The sequence below is a fragment of the Oryzias latipes genome, chromosome 19 (genome assembly GCF_053564925.1).
Source record: "Oryzias latipes strain Hd-rR chromosome 19, Olatipes_Hd-rR_3.1".
Lineage (NCBI taxonomy): Eukaryota > Metazoa > Chordata > Actinopteri > Beloniformes > Adrianichthyidae > Oryzias > Oryzias latipes.
The window spans coordinates 28,345,150-28,362,490 of NC_136255.1; the positions used below are offsets into that span (position 1 = coordinate 28,345,150).

A 17,341-nucleotide genomic window follows, 5' to 3' on the forward strand; every position below is an offset into this window, starting at 1 on the left:
CGTCAGAGAATCGCCGTTTCCGTCAGAGAATCGCCGTTTATGTCAGAAAAACGCCGTTTCCGTCAGAAAAACGCCGTTTCCGTCAGAGAATCGCCGTTTCCGTCAGAAAAACGCCGTTTCCATCAGAGAATCGCCGTTTCCGTCAGAAAAACGCCGATTCCGTCAGAGAATCGCCGTTTCCGTCAGAGAATCGCCGTTTCCGTCAGAGAATCGCCGTTTATGTCAGAGAATCGCCGTTTCCGTCAGAGAATCGCCGTTTCCGTCAGAAAAAAGCCGTTTCCGTCAGAGAATCGCCGTTTCCGTCAGAGAATCGCAGTTTATGTCAGAGAATCGCCGTTTCCGTCAGAGAATCGCCTTTTCCGTCAGAGAATCGCCGTTTATGTCAGAGAATCGCCGTTTCCTTCAGAGAATCGCCGTTTCCGTCAGAGAATCGCCGTTTCCGTCAGAGAATCGCCGTTTCCGTTAGAGAAACGCCGTTTATGTCAGAAAATCGCCGTTTCCGTTAGAGAAATGCCGTTTATGTCAGAAAATCGCCGTTTCTGTCAGACTATCGCCGTTTCTGTCAGAGAATCGCCGTTTATGTCAGAGAATGGCCGTTTCCGTCAGAGAATCGCCGTTTCTGTCAGAGAATCGCCGTTTCCGTCAGAGAATCGCCGTTTATGTCAGAGAATCGCCGTTTCTGTCAAAGAATCGCCGTTTCCATCAGAGAATCGCAGTTTATGTCAGAGAATCGCCGTTTCCGTCAGAGAATCGCCGTTTCCGTCAGAAAAACGCCGTTTCCGTCAGAGAATCGCCGTGTCCGTCAGAGAATCGCCGTTTATGTCAGACTATCGCCGTTTCTGTCAGAGAATCGCCGTTTATGTCAGAGAATCGCCGTTTCCGTCAGAGAATCGCCGTTTCCGTCAGAGAATCGCCGTTTATGTCAGAGAATCGGCGTTTCCGTCAGAGAATCGCCGTTTCCGTCAGAAAATCGCCGTTTCCGTCAAAAAAAAGCCGTTTCCGTCAGAAAATCGCCGTTTCCGTCAAAAAAAAGCGGTTTCCGTCAGAGAATCGCCGTTTCCGTCAGAGAATCGCCGTTTCCGTCAGAGAATCGCCGTTTCCGTCAGAAAAACGCCGTTTCCGTCAGAAAAACGCCGTTTCCGTCAGAGAAACGCCGTTTCCGTCAGAGAATCGCCGTTTCCGTCAGAAAAACGCTGTTTCCGTCAGAGAATCGCCGTTTCCGTCAGAGAATCGCCGTTTCCGTCAGAGAATCGCCGTTTCTGTCAGAGAATCGCCGTTTATGTCAGAGAATCGCCGTTTCCGTCAGAGAATCGCCGTTTCCGTCAGAGAATCGCCGTTTCCGTTAGAGAAACGCCGTTTATGTCAGAAAATCGCCGTTTCCGTTAGAGAAATGCCGTTTATGTCAGAAAATCGCCGTTTCTGTCAGACTATCGCCGTTTCTGTCAGAGAATCGCCGTTTATGTCAGAGAATCGCCGTTTCCGTCAGAGAATCGCCGTTTTCGTCAGAAAAACGCCGTTTCCGTCAGACAATCGCCGTTTTCGTCAGAAAAACGCCGTTTCCGTCAGACAATCGCCGTTTCCGTCAAAGAATCGCCGTTTCCGTCAGAGAATTTCCGTCAGAGAATCGCCGTTACCATCAGAAAAACGCCGTTTCCGTCAGAGAATCACCATTTCCGTCAGAGAATCGCCGTTTCCGTCAGGAAAACGCCGTTTCCGTCAGAGAATTGCCGTTTATGTCAGAGAATCGCCGTTTCCGTCAGTGAATCGCCGTTTCCGTCAGTGAATCGCCGTTTCCGTCAGAGAATCGCCGTTTCCGTCAGAGAATCGCCGTTTCCGTCAGAGAATCGCCGTTTCCGTCAGAAAAACGCAGTTTCCGTCAGAGAATCGCCGTTTATGTCAGAGAATCGCCGTTTCCGTCAGAGAATCGCCGTTTCCGTCAGAGAATCGCCGTTTCCGTTAGAAAAACGCCGTTTAGGTCAAAGAATCGCCGTTTATGTCAGAGAATCGCCGTTTCCGTCAGAGAATCGCCGTTTCCGTCAGAGAATCGCCGTTTCCGTCAGAAAAACGCCGTTTAGGTCAGAGAATCGCCGTTTATGTCAGAGAATCGCCGTTTCCGTCAGAGAATCGCCGTTTCCGTCAGAGAATCGCCGTTTCCGTCAGAGAATCGCCGTTTCCGTCAGAGAATCGCCGTTTATGTCAGAAAAACGCTGTTTCCGTCAGAAAAACGCCGTTTCCGTCAGAGAATCGCCGTTTCCGTCAGAGAATCGCCGTTTCCGTCAGAGAATCGCCGTTTCCGTCAGAAAAACGCCGATTCCGTCAGAGAATCGCCGTTTCCGTCAGAGAATCGCCGTTTCCGTCAGAGAATCGCCGTTTATGTCAGAGAATTGCCGTTTATGTCAGAGAATTGCCGTTTCCGTCAGAGAATCGCCGTTTCCGTCAGAGAATCGCCGTTTATGTCAGAGAATCGCCGTTTCCTTCAGAGAATCGCCGTTTCCGTCAGAGAATCGCCGTTTCTGTCAGAGAATCGCCGTTTCCGTCAGAGAATCGCCGTTTCCATCAGAGAATCGCCGTTTCCGTCAGAAAAACGCCGTTTCCGTCAGAGAATCGCCGTTTCCGTCAGAAAATCGCCGTTTCCGTCAAAGAATCGCCGTTTCCGTCAGAAAAACGCCGATTCCGTCAGAGAATCGCCGTTTCCGTCAGAGAATCGCCGTTTCCGTCAGAGAATTGCCGTTTCCGTCAGAGAATCGCCGTTTATGTCAGAGAATTGCCGTTTCCGTCAGAGAATCGCCGTTTCCGTCAGAGAATCGCCGTTTATGTCAGAGAATCGCCGTTTCCTTCAGAGAATCGCCGTTTCCGTCAGAGAATCGCCGTTTCTGTCAGAGAATCGCCGTTTCCGTCAGAGAATCGCCGTTTCCATCAGAGAATCGCCGTTTCCGTCAGAAAAACGCAGATTCCGTCAGAGAATCGCCGTTTCCGTCAGAGAATCGCCGTTTCCATCAGAGAATCGCCGTTTCCGTCAGAAAAACGCCGATTCCGTCAGAGAATCGCCGTTTCCGTCAGAGAATCGCCGTTTCCGTCAGAGAATCGCCGTTTATGTCAGAGAATCGCCGTTTCCGTCAGAGAATCGCCGTTTCCGTCAGAAAAACGCCGTTTCCGTCAGAGAATCGCTGTTTCCGTCAGAGAATCGCCGTTTCCTTCAGAGAATCGCCGTTTCCGTCAGAGAATCGCCGTTTCTGTCAGAGAATCGCCGTTTCCGTCAGAAAAACGCCGTTTCCGTCAGAGAATCGCCGTTTCCTTCAGAGAATCGCCGTTTCCGTCAGAGAATCGCCGTTTCCGTCAGAGAATCGCCGTTTCCGTTAGAGAAACGCCGTTTATGTCAGAAAATCGCCGTTTCTGTCAGAGAATCGCCGTTTCCGTCAGAGAATCGCCGTTTATGTCAGAGAATTACCGTTTCCGTCAGAGAAACGCCGTTTCCGTCAGAGAATCGCCGTTTCTCAGCTGCAGAGTAAAATTCGGTCTCTGCGTCGCGTATTCATGTGCTTGCAGCCAAAATACAGATCAGCCCCAAAGCGTCTCATTTAAGGGTTCAAACCCGAATTCCTATTTTCTCAGCAGAATCTGAATGACTGCTTGAATAAAACCGACAGTTTTTAACAACCAACCTGACGAACAGTGTGGTCCTTTCAAAATAAATGTCGATCCAATTCAGCAACAAACCAAACTTGATGGAGGTTCTGGGATGTTTGGGTTGCAGAAGACAATTTTTTTTTCCAGGACAGGCTGATGTTCCTCGAACTTCTGCTGTTTCAGTTTAAAGCCCACAGAAATACACGACGACCAGAGAAGACTTTTATTTTGAAAGAATCCTTTTTACAGAACAACCTGAAGCTTTAGTTCTGCAGAAAACTTCCTTCATGCTGTGAAATGATTGTACTACGTGAAATTTAAGAGTAGCATCGAATGCAGGTCATTGCATTAAAGGACAAGTCACTGAATTAAAGGACGAGTCATTGAATTAAAGAACGAGTCACTGAATTAAAAACAGCTAAACATCATTTTGAAGCCTTTATTAGCATCCAGATTGTTCTGAAGAACAGAAGCTGCAAACATGAAGCTCAATGACGTCATTTGTGAAGAAACCTTCTATAGCTCCTCCCACTTTCAGTCTAGGACCTGAGCAGACGTCCCAACATGGAGGACAAACAGCAGAAGAAAATCTCTAAAAAACAAAGCGCATCGCCTGCTGGCATCTTCATCCGTCTTCTGTCCTCTCATCCGGGGAAGCGGGGGGCGGAGCCTTCCCTGACGGAAACACGCAGCCCAGCTGGAAGACAGATGGCGTTATCGTTACCTTCTGATGGCTCCGGACTGATGCCCTAAGTTGATGCCTCACGGTAACACCTCCACCAGCAGAAGTCATTTTTTCATCAGGCCCTGTACTGCTGGAGGGAGCAGTATAATGGTCTGGGTTTCCTGTCTAGTCATCAAACATGAAGCTCTGGATGGACTGAACCGGCTGCTGCAAACAGACGACTCTTTCTGAGGCTGCAGTCCAGGCTTCTCATCTTAACGCTTTTCATGGGGTGCAGATATTTTTCAGGTGACCGGTGAGGAAAGTTCTCTAAGACCCGGAACTAAAGTAAACATGACCGCTCCACCAATGTCTGTTGAAGTTCTGCTGGGGTTGACAGGTCTTTAACAACGCAAAAGGTTTGAATCTACGTGGTCACGATGGAGATTCTCTACGACGTTTTTCTACAACGTTTCTCTACGGTGCTTCTCTACGACGTTTCTCTACGACGTTTCTCTGCGATGCTTCTCTACGACGTTTCTCTACGACGTTTCTCTGCGATGCTTCTCTACGACGTTTCTCTGCGATGCTTCTCTACGACGTTTCTCTGCAATGCTTCTCTACGACGTTTCTCTGCGATGCTTCTCTACGACGTTTCTCTACGACGTTTCTCTACGACGTTTCTCTGCGATGCTTCTCTACGACAGTTCTCTACGACGTTTCTCTGCGATGCTTCTCTACGACGTTTCTCTACGACGTTTCTCTGCGGTGCTTCTCTACGACATTTCTCTACGACGTTTCTCTGCGATGCGTCTCTACAACAGTTCTCTACGACGTTTCTCTGCGATGCTTCTCTACGACGTTTCTCTACGACGTTTCTCTGCGATGCTTCTCTACGACGTTTCTCTACGACGTTTCTCTGCGATGCTTCTCTACGACGTTTCTCTGCGATGCTTCTCTACGACGTTTCTCTACGACGTTTCTCTGCGATGCGTCTCTACAACAGTTCTCTACGACGTTTCTCTGCGATGCTTCTCTACGACGTTTCTCTACGACGTTTCTCTACGACGTTTCTCTGCGATGCTTCTCTACGACAGTTCTCTACGACGTTTCTCTGCGATGCTTCTCTACGACGTTTCTCTACGACGTTTCTCTGCGGTGCTTCTCTACGACATTTCTCTACGACATTTCTCTACGACGTTTCTCTACGACATTTCTCTACGACGTTTCTCTACGACGTTTCTCTGCGATTCTTCTCTACGACGTTTCTCTGCAGTGCTTCTCTACGACATTTCTCTACGACGTTTCTCTACGACGTTTCTCTGCGACATTTCTCTACGACGTTTTGTCTGGGATGCTTCTCTACGACGTTTCTCTGCGGTGCTTCTCTACGACGTTTCTCTACGACTTTTCTCTAGAACGTTTTTTCTACGACGTTTTTTCTACGACGTTTCTTTACGACGTGTCTTTATGACGTTTTTCCACAGATGCTGGTTCCTCACAAACCTGTCAAACCTTCTCTGAAACCCTTTTGTGGATCAGAAACCTCCCAGAACTGTGGATAGAGACGAGATCTGTTTTCAGGTTCTTACCCAGCTGTGTTGCTAGCATCCTGCTGAGGCTCGCTTGGAAGTGAGAGGAGCTTCCCTTTACTCTGTTGGCGTTCTTCTCTGCTCTCATGGCTGGACGTGGAACAGATCCACAGCGCCGCCGGGACAAAGCAATCAGCTGGGCGATCTGCCTCGCCATCGCAGTTTTCTCTGGAACCTTGGGGGGCACCTTGACCTTTTCCCGGTCCTGAAACACTTCCTCAAAGACGGCGTCTGGATCGTCTGAGAGGATGGCTGGGCAGAGGTGGACATCTTTGAGCGCCTGGGGTGTCATGGGGGGCCTCGGGAAGGCAGAGGACTCAGAGTGGCGACGAGGAGGAGGGTTGGTTCTGAGTCTGGGTGTGGTTTTGGGGGAAGGATCCTCAGTCGGGGTGTCAGGAGCAGGAACGGCGGGGACGGCGATTTGAAGAGACAGCCTGTTGGAGCGACGTTGGGGGGAACCACGTAACTTCCAGCCTAACGGGTCTGGACCGGTGATGAGGGATGTCTGAACGGGAGGAGATGAGGAGGAGGACTGATGTGTGGAGGGGCCAAAGGAGGGGCATGAGTGGCGCTTGTAGGGACACGGATTCTTCCTCTGGAAGAACGCCACCTGCTGAGGCGGCGGGGGAACCCTCCTGTTGTTCCTCGTAAAGACGGCGTTCCTGCAGTAACAGACAGGCGGAGGAAGTCCAGAGGAGTCCAGGTCCAGAGTCTCGGAGGCGGATCTGGCTCCAGCTGAGGCCTCCAGGCCGAGACCTGCTGGACCGGTTCCTGCTCTGGGGTTTGTGTTCTCAGCAGCAACAGATTTCTTCATCTTTCCTGGTTGGGTAACGCCTCGTCGTCCCTGAGGGGGGTAAAGAGAAGGGTGCAGTGGGGGGTGAGTTTGTTCTCCTTTTAAAAGAGGAAGAGGAGACGCCCGCCAACGGAGTGACGACCTTTCCCACAGGGTTCACATCTGCTCCAGAGTCTGAGTCTAAACTCTGATCCACCGAGACGTGTTGACACACCGATCTGGACCAAATTTGGCATGCATACCTGCGGCATGATGTTGCCATGGCAACCACTGACTTGTTAGATATTGAATGGCAAATGCTACTTTTTCTGAAAATGAATCGACTTGATCTGAGTGATCCAGTGGATTCTGGTCAGAGTTTAGACTCTGGTCTCCACAGGAAACTACAGAAATCCTGAAAGAAAAGATTTCAAAATATTTCTCTGAATGTGTCATCAGTCTGGAAGAAGCTTTACATCCATGACCTTTAGCTTAACCTAAACACGCCGTCACAGGAAAAGCCAGAGTTACACTGAGCATGCTCAGAACCGCCGCGGTCAGGCTCTGAACAAAGCGTTTAGAAAGGAAGACGTTTACCTGCAGCCGTGTGTCCATCAAACTCCTGATGACCCCCCCCTCAAACATGCTGCTCTTTATAGTCCTCTCTGCCCCCCACCCCCACCCAAATGTGACCACAGCTTCCCCACAGCCACATTTCTTGTTTCACATGTTTGTGACGGCGGAGTGAAGCAAACGCTTCTTGGAACCGCCGCTTGGAAACGCCCCTGAAGGCGTTCAGCTTCATCGCTCCACTGAGGAGCGTCTCCTCTGGCGAGGAGCGTGGCGGCAGAGTTCACGCCTTTCTGCACGCTTCACAAACTCATCGCAGCTCCTCCTCTGAGGAGCAGCTGTGACCTTGGTTTGGGAGCAGATCCGTGGTCATGTTCCCTGAAGGTCCATCTTCATCTTCAGCACAGAGGACGCGTCTCTTGAAAGACCAATGAACGGCGGGTTTGTGTGGGGCGGGGCTTCAGAGGACGTCCATCTCTGCTGAAGGTCACAGAGGATTCTTCTGTGATCCTCAGCTTCAGGTCCAGTTTTTGTGGGATCTGAACTTTGTCTCCATCTGAGGCGGCGGGGGCGGGGGTGGGTCTCCTGGACCCCCAACCTCTTTTACTGCCTCATTTCTGACGTCTCTCTGCTAACAGGCTTGGCTGACGGAGATCCACGACCACGCCCGGCGTGATGCGGTCCTCATGCTGCTGGGAAACAAGGTGAGGATGCAGACACAGACAGAGGCTGGAGGAGGTTCTGATGGAGGTTCTGATGGAGGAACAGCCTCTTCCAAATGGAAACGTGTCTGAGTGCTGAACGCTGACTCTTTATGTTTTATTATTCCTGAAGACCAACTAAAAGGCGTTTTTTTTTAAAAAGCAGAATGTTTTCTAATCAAGAACCCACCTCAGCGGCGCCGCCCCGTGTCTGTTTGGGTCTGTTCTGTCTGTGTTCCCCTTCAGGCTGACTCCGCCCACAACAGACCGGTGAAGCAGGAGGAGTGAGAGAACATGACGAAGGTGAGTCTTCCAAACACAAACGTGAAGAAAGGCTGTCTGATTCTACAGAGGCACGACCCGGGTCAGGATGACCCGACTCTGCTCATTCAGGTCTGCTACTTTATGATCTCCTGGAGTTCTCCTGGCGTTCTTCAAACGCCACGTCAGAACGTCTCTGTTGTGACGCTTCTGCTTCTCAGAAAAGGATTTCTGTCTTGATTGTCTTTTGACAAACTGTGGGACTGAATTGTCCTCCAGCCGTCCGTCAGAGTGCGACTCACCTGTCCGTCTGCTGACGGCGCAGAAGGTCGGGTTCCTCCCCTGGGGGGTATTCCAGGAAGCATGTTTAAACTAGCCTGACTTTAAGCCTGAACTCTGGCTGAAATCCGCCTGAACTTGCTTACTCTGGGTATGTCGGTTCCAAAAGACCGGATATGAGTTGGCGTAATTACGCTCGACTTGGTAACCCTGGGTTAACGCACGGTACATAAAGACATTCTCAATAGATCGCCGATTTCTGGAGTCACCATGGAAACGCGTGGAGAAAAAAAAAGAAAGAGCTGTACTTAAGTGAGACGGAGTCTGAGATTTTAATGACAGCGGAAAAAATTACAAGTCCATCAAAAAAGTAACACGGCTGAAAAATAATTTAAATAATTTAGTTAAATTAATTCAAACTCAATAATTGTTTATACAACTCAAATTTACGTATTTATCTAACTAAATGTCACATTACTCCATTAATCCTTTTTCCATCTTAATTACTTATATTTCTTGAACTTTCATATGTCTAAGTTTGAGCCGGCAGATATGCTCATTTTTATAACAATAAAAAGAACGGAAAAAAATGCACAGAGTGCAAAAATTCATTAAAGAATATTCCGTCACTATCATGACATGTTATGGTGGTAGAGGTGCTATATAAACTCATCATCCTCGACTTTACTCTCACTCATGGTGCAGAGACGTAAGCATAGTAGGACAAAATAGCTCGGCAAAACACGGTGAAACACAGTAAAACAGCTATACAACTAAACACATTTTGTAAAAAAACCCACACTTAAACCCAAATCCGTCCAGACAGGCAAAGGGAATGATATCCCAGAATCCCTTGCGGTGCCGATTTAACAGCAGCATCAAAGTTACACCTACTTAATTGAATTAATTTGACCGAAAGGAGAATAATTGTCTGAAAACTACGTGTTATTTATAAGGTGACCTAACAAAAAAAATGATTTATCTTAACTGAAGCAAATAATTACGTTAGATCAAAGTAATAAAGTTTATCTTTCCAACATCCATATGTGGTCTTATCACCCTCTCATGGTGTAAAAAGTTTTATCTGAGCTTTTTCATCCACTAAGTCATCTTTAAATGGACACGCCATGCTGCTTCACCTCTCTGAAAACAAACTAAGCTTCAACTAAACCTGCTCCAGACCAGGTTATGTTCAGAGCATGAGTTGCCATGGTAACTTGACCTACCCTGAAACATACCTCCATTTCTGGAACCAAAAGCTGAGGTTATCAACTTCCTTAGCCTCAAACTTATCGTGGGAGTTAGCATAACCTGCTTTCTGGAATACCCCCCAGATGTTCCTAACTGATGTTTGTTCCTGCATGATGTGGGCGTGGCCTTCTTGGAGACCAGCGCTAAATCTGGACTGAACGTGGAGCTGGCCTTCACCGCTGCAGCCAAGTGAGTCCCGCCCCCCGCTCCACCTGTTCTGCTGGCTCCGCCCACTCAACCCAAAAGAACAGGCGATGCGTTTCCAAAGCTGCTTGAGAAGCTAAAATGATCCGTTTGAAGCACAAATCTGGACATTTGCTGTCAGACACACCAGAGAAGATTAACCTGAAGGATTGTTTGATGGGAAACAAAAACTTCTGTTTTTCTTGTTTTTCTGGAAACCGTATCCAGTTTTGTCTCATGAGGTGAAATGTTTTCATCTTTGTCATCCTTTCAAAATTCCTCTTTTCTCCGTAGGGGTGTGAGGATGACCTCATCACTGCATCACCGCAGTGATGAGGTCATCACCGAATCCCAGCACTTTTATTTTTATTTTTATTTTTTTAACGTTTTTTTTTAAAGTTCATTTCTTTCTCTTCCTCCGTCTGTTTTTTTCATGTTGTTGCAGTCTGCAGCTTTACCAGCAGAGGGCGCTGAAGGCTGCGTTCTGCTGGATGATCTGTGAGAAAAGCTTCTTCTCTGCATGAAATGTAACACAATAAAACGGAGGGAATTCAGTTCATTTAGTTCTACTTCTGCTGAAAACCTGTTATTCTGAAATGATCTACAGAAATGTGCTCTGCTGATGACCTGGTTCTGGTTCTGGTTCTGGTTCCGGTTCCGCTTCTCTTGTGTGTGGCGCCCTCTGTTGGCGGGAAGCTGCATTGATCTTCATTCAGGTTCTGTTCTCACTGGGCACAGAATCCTGGAGGCTGCAGCAGATTCTGATGGGGCAACAGCCTCCCACAGAGCCCCCCCACAGGCAGAATGCATAGAAGGACTGACCCCCCTCCCCCCCCAGAATTTTGGCTGCTGCAGATGCTAAAGGGGGAGGAGCCAGGCCACTCTCCCCCCAAACCCACCTGAAGAACAGCGTTCATCGTGTCCTTCATGCCCCCCTCCCTCCAGCTGAAACTCTTCATTTGGTCCTTTTTGGCTGTTTCAGCTGATGAAGACCAGGGTCACACATGAGAACACATTGACCTTCCTCTCTTCTGCTATCTACAGCACACAGCAGGCTTTTAAGCCCCCCATGGAAACTTTAGATGGTGCTTTCCGTCTCAGGAAATGACATTTGTGCTGTGCAGGGAGGTGGGCGGAGCCTCTCCAGGTTGCAGCGACCTGCTTGGGTGATGCAGCTTTTAATTTGATTGCTGTTGAAGGCCGGCGTGACATTCTGGGACAGGAAAGACGGGGCGGGGGGGTGGCGTCTGAGGACGAGCAGCTGGCAAACAGCAGAGAGCAGGTCAACCTCACCTGGAGCTCCTGCAAGCCCCGCCTCCTCTCAGCCACGGAGGATTTCTCCCAGAAACGTCTGAACGTTCTCAGAGTTCAGTCCTCTTAGACAATGACCAAACCAACGTGTTCCAGAAGGTTCTGGATTCTTCCGTCGGTTCAGCTTCACAGACCACCAGCTCAGAGCCTCAGGACACCTTCAGTGGAGGAACCAGAACCTCAAGCAGGTCCTCAGGTCCATGCGGGACTGCAGCAGAACATCTGGATCTGTGAGCTCCAGAGGGTCACCATGACCTGCTGCAGGGGGGGCAGAGATGACTTCATTCAAGAACATCTCTGCTCCCCTTATGAACAGGTCAACACCTGAACAGTAATTCCACCTTAAAAGCAGCTGTAAGCTCCAGAACCACAGCTGGACTCTGGTCTCCTGGACCTCCTCTGGACGGTCAACTTCCAGCAGGTAGTTTGGGTGAAGGAGCTGCAGCTCCTCAGACAGCCAGCGGGGGGCGCCAGTGAACCACAGCTGATGCAACAGTCGACATAAAGTCTGTTTACTTGGAGGTTTCTGAAGAACAGACATGTGAGACTGGATCCTTCTCCCTTCAGACAGCCCGGTTCTCCTGATGTTGCTCAGCAGGAGGTTCTCCTCCCCCAGCGGGAGTTTCTCCTCCCCCAAGAAGGAGGTTCTCCTCCCCCAGCGGTAGTTTCTCCTCCCCCCAGCTGGAGGTTCTCCTCCCCCCAGCTGGAGGTTATCCTCCCCCCAGCTGGCAGCGGGAGTTTCTCCTCCCCCCAGCTGGAGGTTCTCCTCCCCCCAGCTGGCAGCGGGAGTTTCTCCTCCCCCCAGCTGGAGTTTCTCCTCCCCCCAGCTGGAGGTTCTCCTCCCCCCAGCTGGAGGTTCTCCTCCCCCCAGCTGGCAGCGGGAGTTTCTCCTCCCCCCAGCTGGAGTTTCTCCTCCCCCCAGCTGGAGGTTCTCCTCCCCCCAGCTGGCAGCGGGAGTTTCTCCTCCCCCCAGCTGGAGTTTCTCCTCCCCCCAGCTGGAGGTTCTCCTCCCCCCAGCTGGAGGTTCTCCTCCCCCCAGCTGGCAGCGGGAGTTTCTCCTCCCCCCAGCTGGAGGTTCTCCTCCCCCCAGCTGGAGGTTCTCCTCCCCCCAGCTGGCAGCGGGAGTTTCTCCTCCCCCCAGCTGGAGTTTCTCCTCCCCCCAGCTGGAGGTTCTCCTCCCCCCAGCTGGAGGTTCTCCTCCCCCCAGCTGGCAGCGGGAGTTTCTCCTCCCCCCAGCTGGAGGTTCTCCTCCCCCCAGCTGGAGGTTCTCCTCCCCCCAGCTGGCAGCGGGAGTTTCTCCTCCCCCCCGCTGGAGTTTCTCCTCCCCCCAGCTGGAGATTCTCCTCCCCCCAGCTGGAGGTTCTCCTCCCCCCAGCTGGCAGCAGGAGTTTCTCCTCCCCCCAGCTGGAGGTTCTCCTCCCCCCAGCTGGAGGTTCTCCTCCCCCCAGCTGGCAGCGGGAGTTTCTCCTCCCCCCAGCTGGAGGTTCTCCTCCCCCCAGCTGGAGGTTCTCCTCCCCCCAGCGGTAGTTTCTCCTCCCCCCAGCTGGAGGTTCTCCTCCCCCCAGCTGGCAGCGGGAGTTTCTCCTCCCCCCAGCTGGAGTTTCTCCTCCCCCCAGCTGGAGGTTCTCCTCCCCCCAGCTGGCAGCGGGAGTTTCTCCTCCCCCCAGCTGGAGTTTCTCCTCCCCCCAGCTGGAGGTTCTCCTCCCCCCAGCTGGCAGCGGGAGTCTCTCCTCCCCCCAGCTGGAGTTTCTCCTCCCCCCAGCTGGAGGTTCTCCTCCCCCCAGCTGGAGGTTCTCCTCCCCCCAGCGGGAGGTTCTCCTCCTGCTCTGCTCCTTAGATTTTTTTAAAAATCCTCGTGTCTGCAGCTGCTCGTCATGATTCACTTGGAGACTTTCTGCTTTCAGATCCGTGTCACGCGTCTCATAAACACAAAGATGCTGGTCAAAGATGCTGCAGCTGCAGACAGTTCTGTGCACTTCATCGATGAAGGTCGACGAGGACCCGTGTCATAATGAGAAGCCGTTCCTCCTGGGTGGAGGTCACGGCGCTCCCGCCGCTCAAACGTGGCGTCAAAAGGCCCACAAGCGTTCAAGCGCCTCGCCACCATCTGCTGCTTTGGGGTCATTAGGCCCAGGGCGCCATGACCTCCCCTGCTGGGGTCGGTGAGTGTTTGCGTCTGGTCTCCAGCCTGTTGCTGAGCAACACGTGCAGACGTGTGCGCAGACGCTCAGGGCGCGGCTGCAGGCCTCAGAAGGTCACCGTGAGATGAAGCAGATCCCTAGCGGGACTGTTCCAGGATTCTTCATGATTCAGCTCCACTGACCTTCGTTTCCATGTGTCTGCTCATGGTGGGCCGTCGTCATGACCTTCAGCTCTGGACCACCGATAGAACCCAAAGGCCTCGTCTCAGTTCTGCATCATGACCTGCTGCCTGTGGTCACTTTCTGCTGTTTTTCATCTGAAAACTGAAAAAGTGACGCCACAGCTCTGGTTCTGGTTCTGGTTCTGTTCTGAGGACCTCAGGCTTAGACACACCCCCTCCAGAAATAGGGTCATGTTGTTGCTGGTCATGGCCCCCCCCTACAGTCATGTGACGGAACAGCCCCCCGTCTGTTTGCCGTCCCACTAAGGCGGCGGCGGCGTCCACTCAGCTGGACATCAATAACACGGCACTGCTGCTGCTCCTCCCCCTGTGGCGCCGCATTAGCAGGTGAAAAGCTTCAGCAGGAAACGTCTGCTGCACTGACAGGGAGAAGGTGCTGGTTCAAATCCCAGCTGTGGCTGCTCTGGTTTCTGCAACAGCATATGTTCGTTCTGCAGACAGATCCCTGAGGAGAATATCTACAGGAGGCCTTCAGTCAGCAGAACCTCAGGAACCGACGAGGAACCTCAGAGCGGAGAAGATTGTTACATAACTGGAGAAGAAGGGACGTCTGGAGGGAGGGGGCCAGTCACAGATGGAACAAAACCTCTTTTGTTTTTCTGTTTTCTTCATTTATGTAAATCTTTAGTTCTGAGCTTCTTCTGTCCCTTCAGCCGCGTTTTCACGCCTTGATGCAGTTTGATTCATTTCTACAGAAACGGGTTGAACCTCATGATTATTTCTTGTTGGGGGCAACAGGAATCTGTCTTAGTCATCTGTTTTTTCTTAGTTTTCTTCAGTATTTTACAGGACAGAACACGTAAAGGTGCATTGACTTTCTTCACTTTGACGTTCAGAGCCCTGAGCAGAAATGGCGTCAGCACCATGGTCAGCACCATGGTCAGCGCTATGGTCAGCGCCATGGTCAGCACCATGGTCAGCGTTATGGTCAGCACCATGGTCAGCACCATGGTCAGCACCATGGTCAGCGATATGGTCAGCACCATGGTCAGCGCCATGGTCAGCACCATGGTCAGCTCCTGCCAAGGGTCTCGGCCGACGGGTCATTACGTGAATTCGGTTTGGAGCTGTCCACAGTTTTGGGTCGGGTTGAGAATTCCACAGTTCATGCGTGATTTACGAAGTTCACAAGCAATCATCATGAGACACAGTTATGTGTGATTTTTGTGAGATGCATAAGCAAATGTGTGTCTTTCCACAACTTTTTACGCATGAACCTCCAATGTATAACTGTAAACTATGTAATTGACTCACAAATCCCTAATGAATTGCATATTAACAGCGCGACAATAACGCACAACTCGTGTATTGTGTGACGGGTACACACATCGGCCGATCTTTCATCCCTCCTGCAGTCTAGACCAAGTGGGGGTCTCCCACTCCCCCCATCCAGCTCATCCGGACAGGGGGTCAGGTCCTCCGTGGTGCGGCGCCCGGCGCCCTGCAGAAGGCCGGTCATACATCCAGAACCTGCGGTCTAGTTCAGACTGTAGCTGCGACTGCCTGCTATAAGTGGAGGGACTTCTGAGTTCTCTTTATCCATTTCAGAACCACGATGGCCTCCAGCGTTCATGTTTAACACATTTGTCTTCTCCAGACAGTTGCTGCGTCTGCGAACGCCCAGACACATCAAAGGCACGGGAGGAAGTGATGCGTTCGTCCACTAAATAGAAGCAGTCAATGCAGAAGCCAAGAAAATGTCCAATTCAAATTCAAATGGACCAATCACATTCTCTGGTGCTGCAAGGTGTGACATGGCCTTGATGTAGCTGCAGCTGCTGAGGTTTGAGCTTCTTCATTCCTTTTTTATCTTTTCAGTTTTGCCTGCAGGTTTTTATTGACTTCTTCATCCATTATCTAACCGGAAAGTCCCGCTGAGATCTGCAGATCGGAGTTTCAAAGGAGTCCTGGAGGAAAACACAAAACATTTTCCTTCATCAAAACAGTTAAAAAATAAAAAAAAACCTGTCAGAGATTTCACTGGGTCCTTCAGAAAAACACCAGACTGAGACAAAGCTGCAACATGAACTGTCCTTAGCAGAGAATCCCAGATACTGATGCTTCCGTCTCCGTGCTGACACTGGGGAGGACGGCGGGTGGCGTCTGGGACAGCGTCCGTCGGGCTTGCAGACTTTCTCGTACAAAGGCAGCAGCTTCAAGCAGTGTGAGCCTCTGAAGGAGGTCGACCGACCCGCCTTCAGGTCCCAGTGATGCGTTCATGAACCACAGGAACACACAGACTCTGCAGATTTAGCTGCTTCTCTATTTCTGCTCAGTTTATGGTTTTTAGGGTTTTACTGCATTTTCTTCCCAACTTTAGTCCAAAAACAATAATCTGAGTGTTTTTGGAAGTTTCTGGATGTTCCTCTCAGATTCACATGAACATACGGCCAGATTTCTGTTGCTGTCGGTTACCGGCGCTAGCTCAGCACTTTTGAACACGTCTGTCCCTCATGAACCAGAAAACCAGAAAACCTGCTTTCTTCTAGCTGGAACAGGAACATGTTAATGCAAACATACATGCATTTTAGGAGGGCTTCTCTGTTTGTCTTCAGCTGGTTTCAGTGCTGAATGCAGGTTTACCCAAAGCAGAGGGGGCGGAGTCTGTCAGGTATCAAACCAATCAATGTCATCCGTCATCCTGGAACAGGGCTAACCGTGTTAGCTCGGTGCCAGAGTCATGCTGGGATGGGACACAATACCTGCATTCAGAGGCACATTCCAGGCTGAAGGCAGCAGACGCTGTTGGGATTCCTGCCGGCGGCTGATGTGTGCGGCGAGCTGAAAATAACCCCGACATGAAACGACTGGAATAAATGTCTGGCTCCTTCAGCTTAAGGCAGCAATGCAACGGCTGAGTCAGCACTAATCCAGCTCCAGCAGGAGAAGCAGGCTGGAACAAACAGACCTCCATACATTCAATGGCCGACTGTCACTCAAAGCTCACAAAGCAGAACATCTGATTTGGAGATTCCCACATTGGAAAACAACTTTGTTCTAGAATCATGTTGTGAAAAGATCCCAGCAGAACCTGGGATCACGGCTGATTCCCAGAGAGGCAGAGCGGCCTCCATGGAAGAAGAGGAGAAGCTGCAGCTTCTGCCGGCATTCTTCATCGTCTGCAGCTGAAAGACAATCTGCATCTCTGTAAAAGCCTTCATCCTGATGGGAATTGTCAGGATTTCTCAGTGACATCAGATCCCAGATCTAATAATGATGTCAGATGATGTTTTTTCTCAAAAACATGTCCAAATAATCTGTGAGGGTTTTGCTTGTTATCTGCAGACACTCATGTTGTTGGACTTTGGGAAGTTCTGCTTTCTCTGGAGCAGTTTTCACATTCTTAGAATAGGACAAATGTGGGTCGGAAATGTCTGCCCCAAAAAGTGACGTCCGGCTCTGGAAACCCAAAGTTTGGGTTCTGTTTGCCTGATCGGGCCTGGAGGGAGAGTGGGAGACGCTGCTGCCAGGACAACAGCAGCGGGACTTTTCCAGAAAAGCCCTATTGGAGCGGATTTATCTTCACATCGATGGCTTCAGGAATCAGGAATCAGATGGATGGATGATGCAGGGTTCTGTCACTGCAGACGTCAGGAGATAGAAATGTTTTCTGACTTCCTGATTATCCAGGAATTCATTTTTATTTTGGTGAAAAAAAACTTTATTGAAATGACAGTAACATACATCTGCAATGAATTAGTGTGTAAATCGAGCAAAAGTAGATTGTAAAAAGGGGAACATAAATGA

General features: G+C 50.4%; 1 protein-coding gene and 1 long non-coding RNA gene across 2 annotated transcripts; one reads left to right on the forward strand and one right to left on the reverse strand.

Annotated features, from left to right (window-relative positions):
* Positions 1–3,836: 3,836 nt before the first annotated feature.
* Positions 3,837–7,403, reverse strand: LOC144987749 (uncharacterized). The gene is made up of 3 exons (XM_078937070.1): positions 7,253–7,403; positions 5,884–6,727; positions 3,837–4,324 (listed from the first exon to the last, which is right to left on the reverse strand). The coding sequence occupies exons 1-3, from the start codon at positions 7,298–7,300 to the stop codon at positions 4,272–4,274; spliced, it is 945 nt and encodes a 314-aa protein (XP_078793196.1). The 5' UTR covers positions 7,301–7,403; the 3' UTR covers positions 3,837–4,271.
* A 5,458-nt stretch (positions 7,404–12,861) lies between these two features.
* LOC144987870 (uncharacterized) lies at positions 12,862–15,569 on the forward strand. Its single transcript, XR_013651545.1, has 2 exons — positions 12,862–15,341; positions 15,413–15,569. It is a non-coding gene; the product is annotated as an uncharacterized LOC144987870 (long non-coding RNA).
* The last annotated feature ends 1,772 nt before the right edge of the window (positions 15,570–17,341 follow it).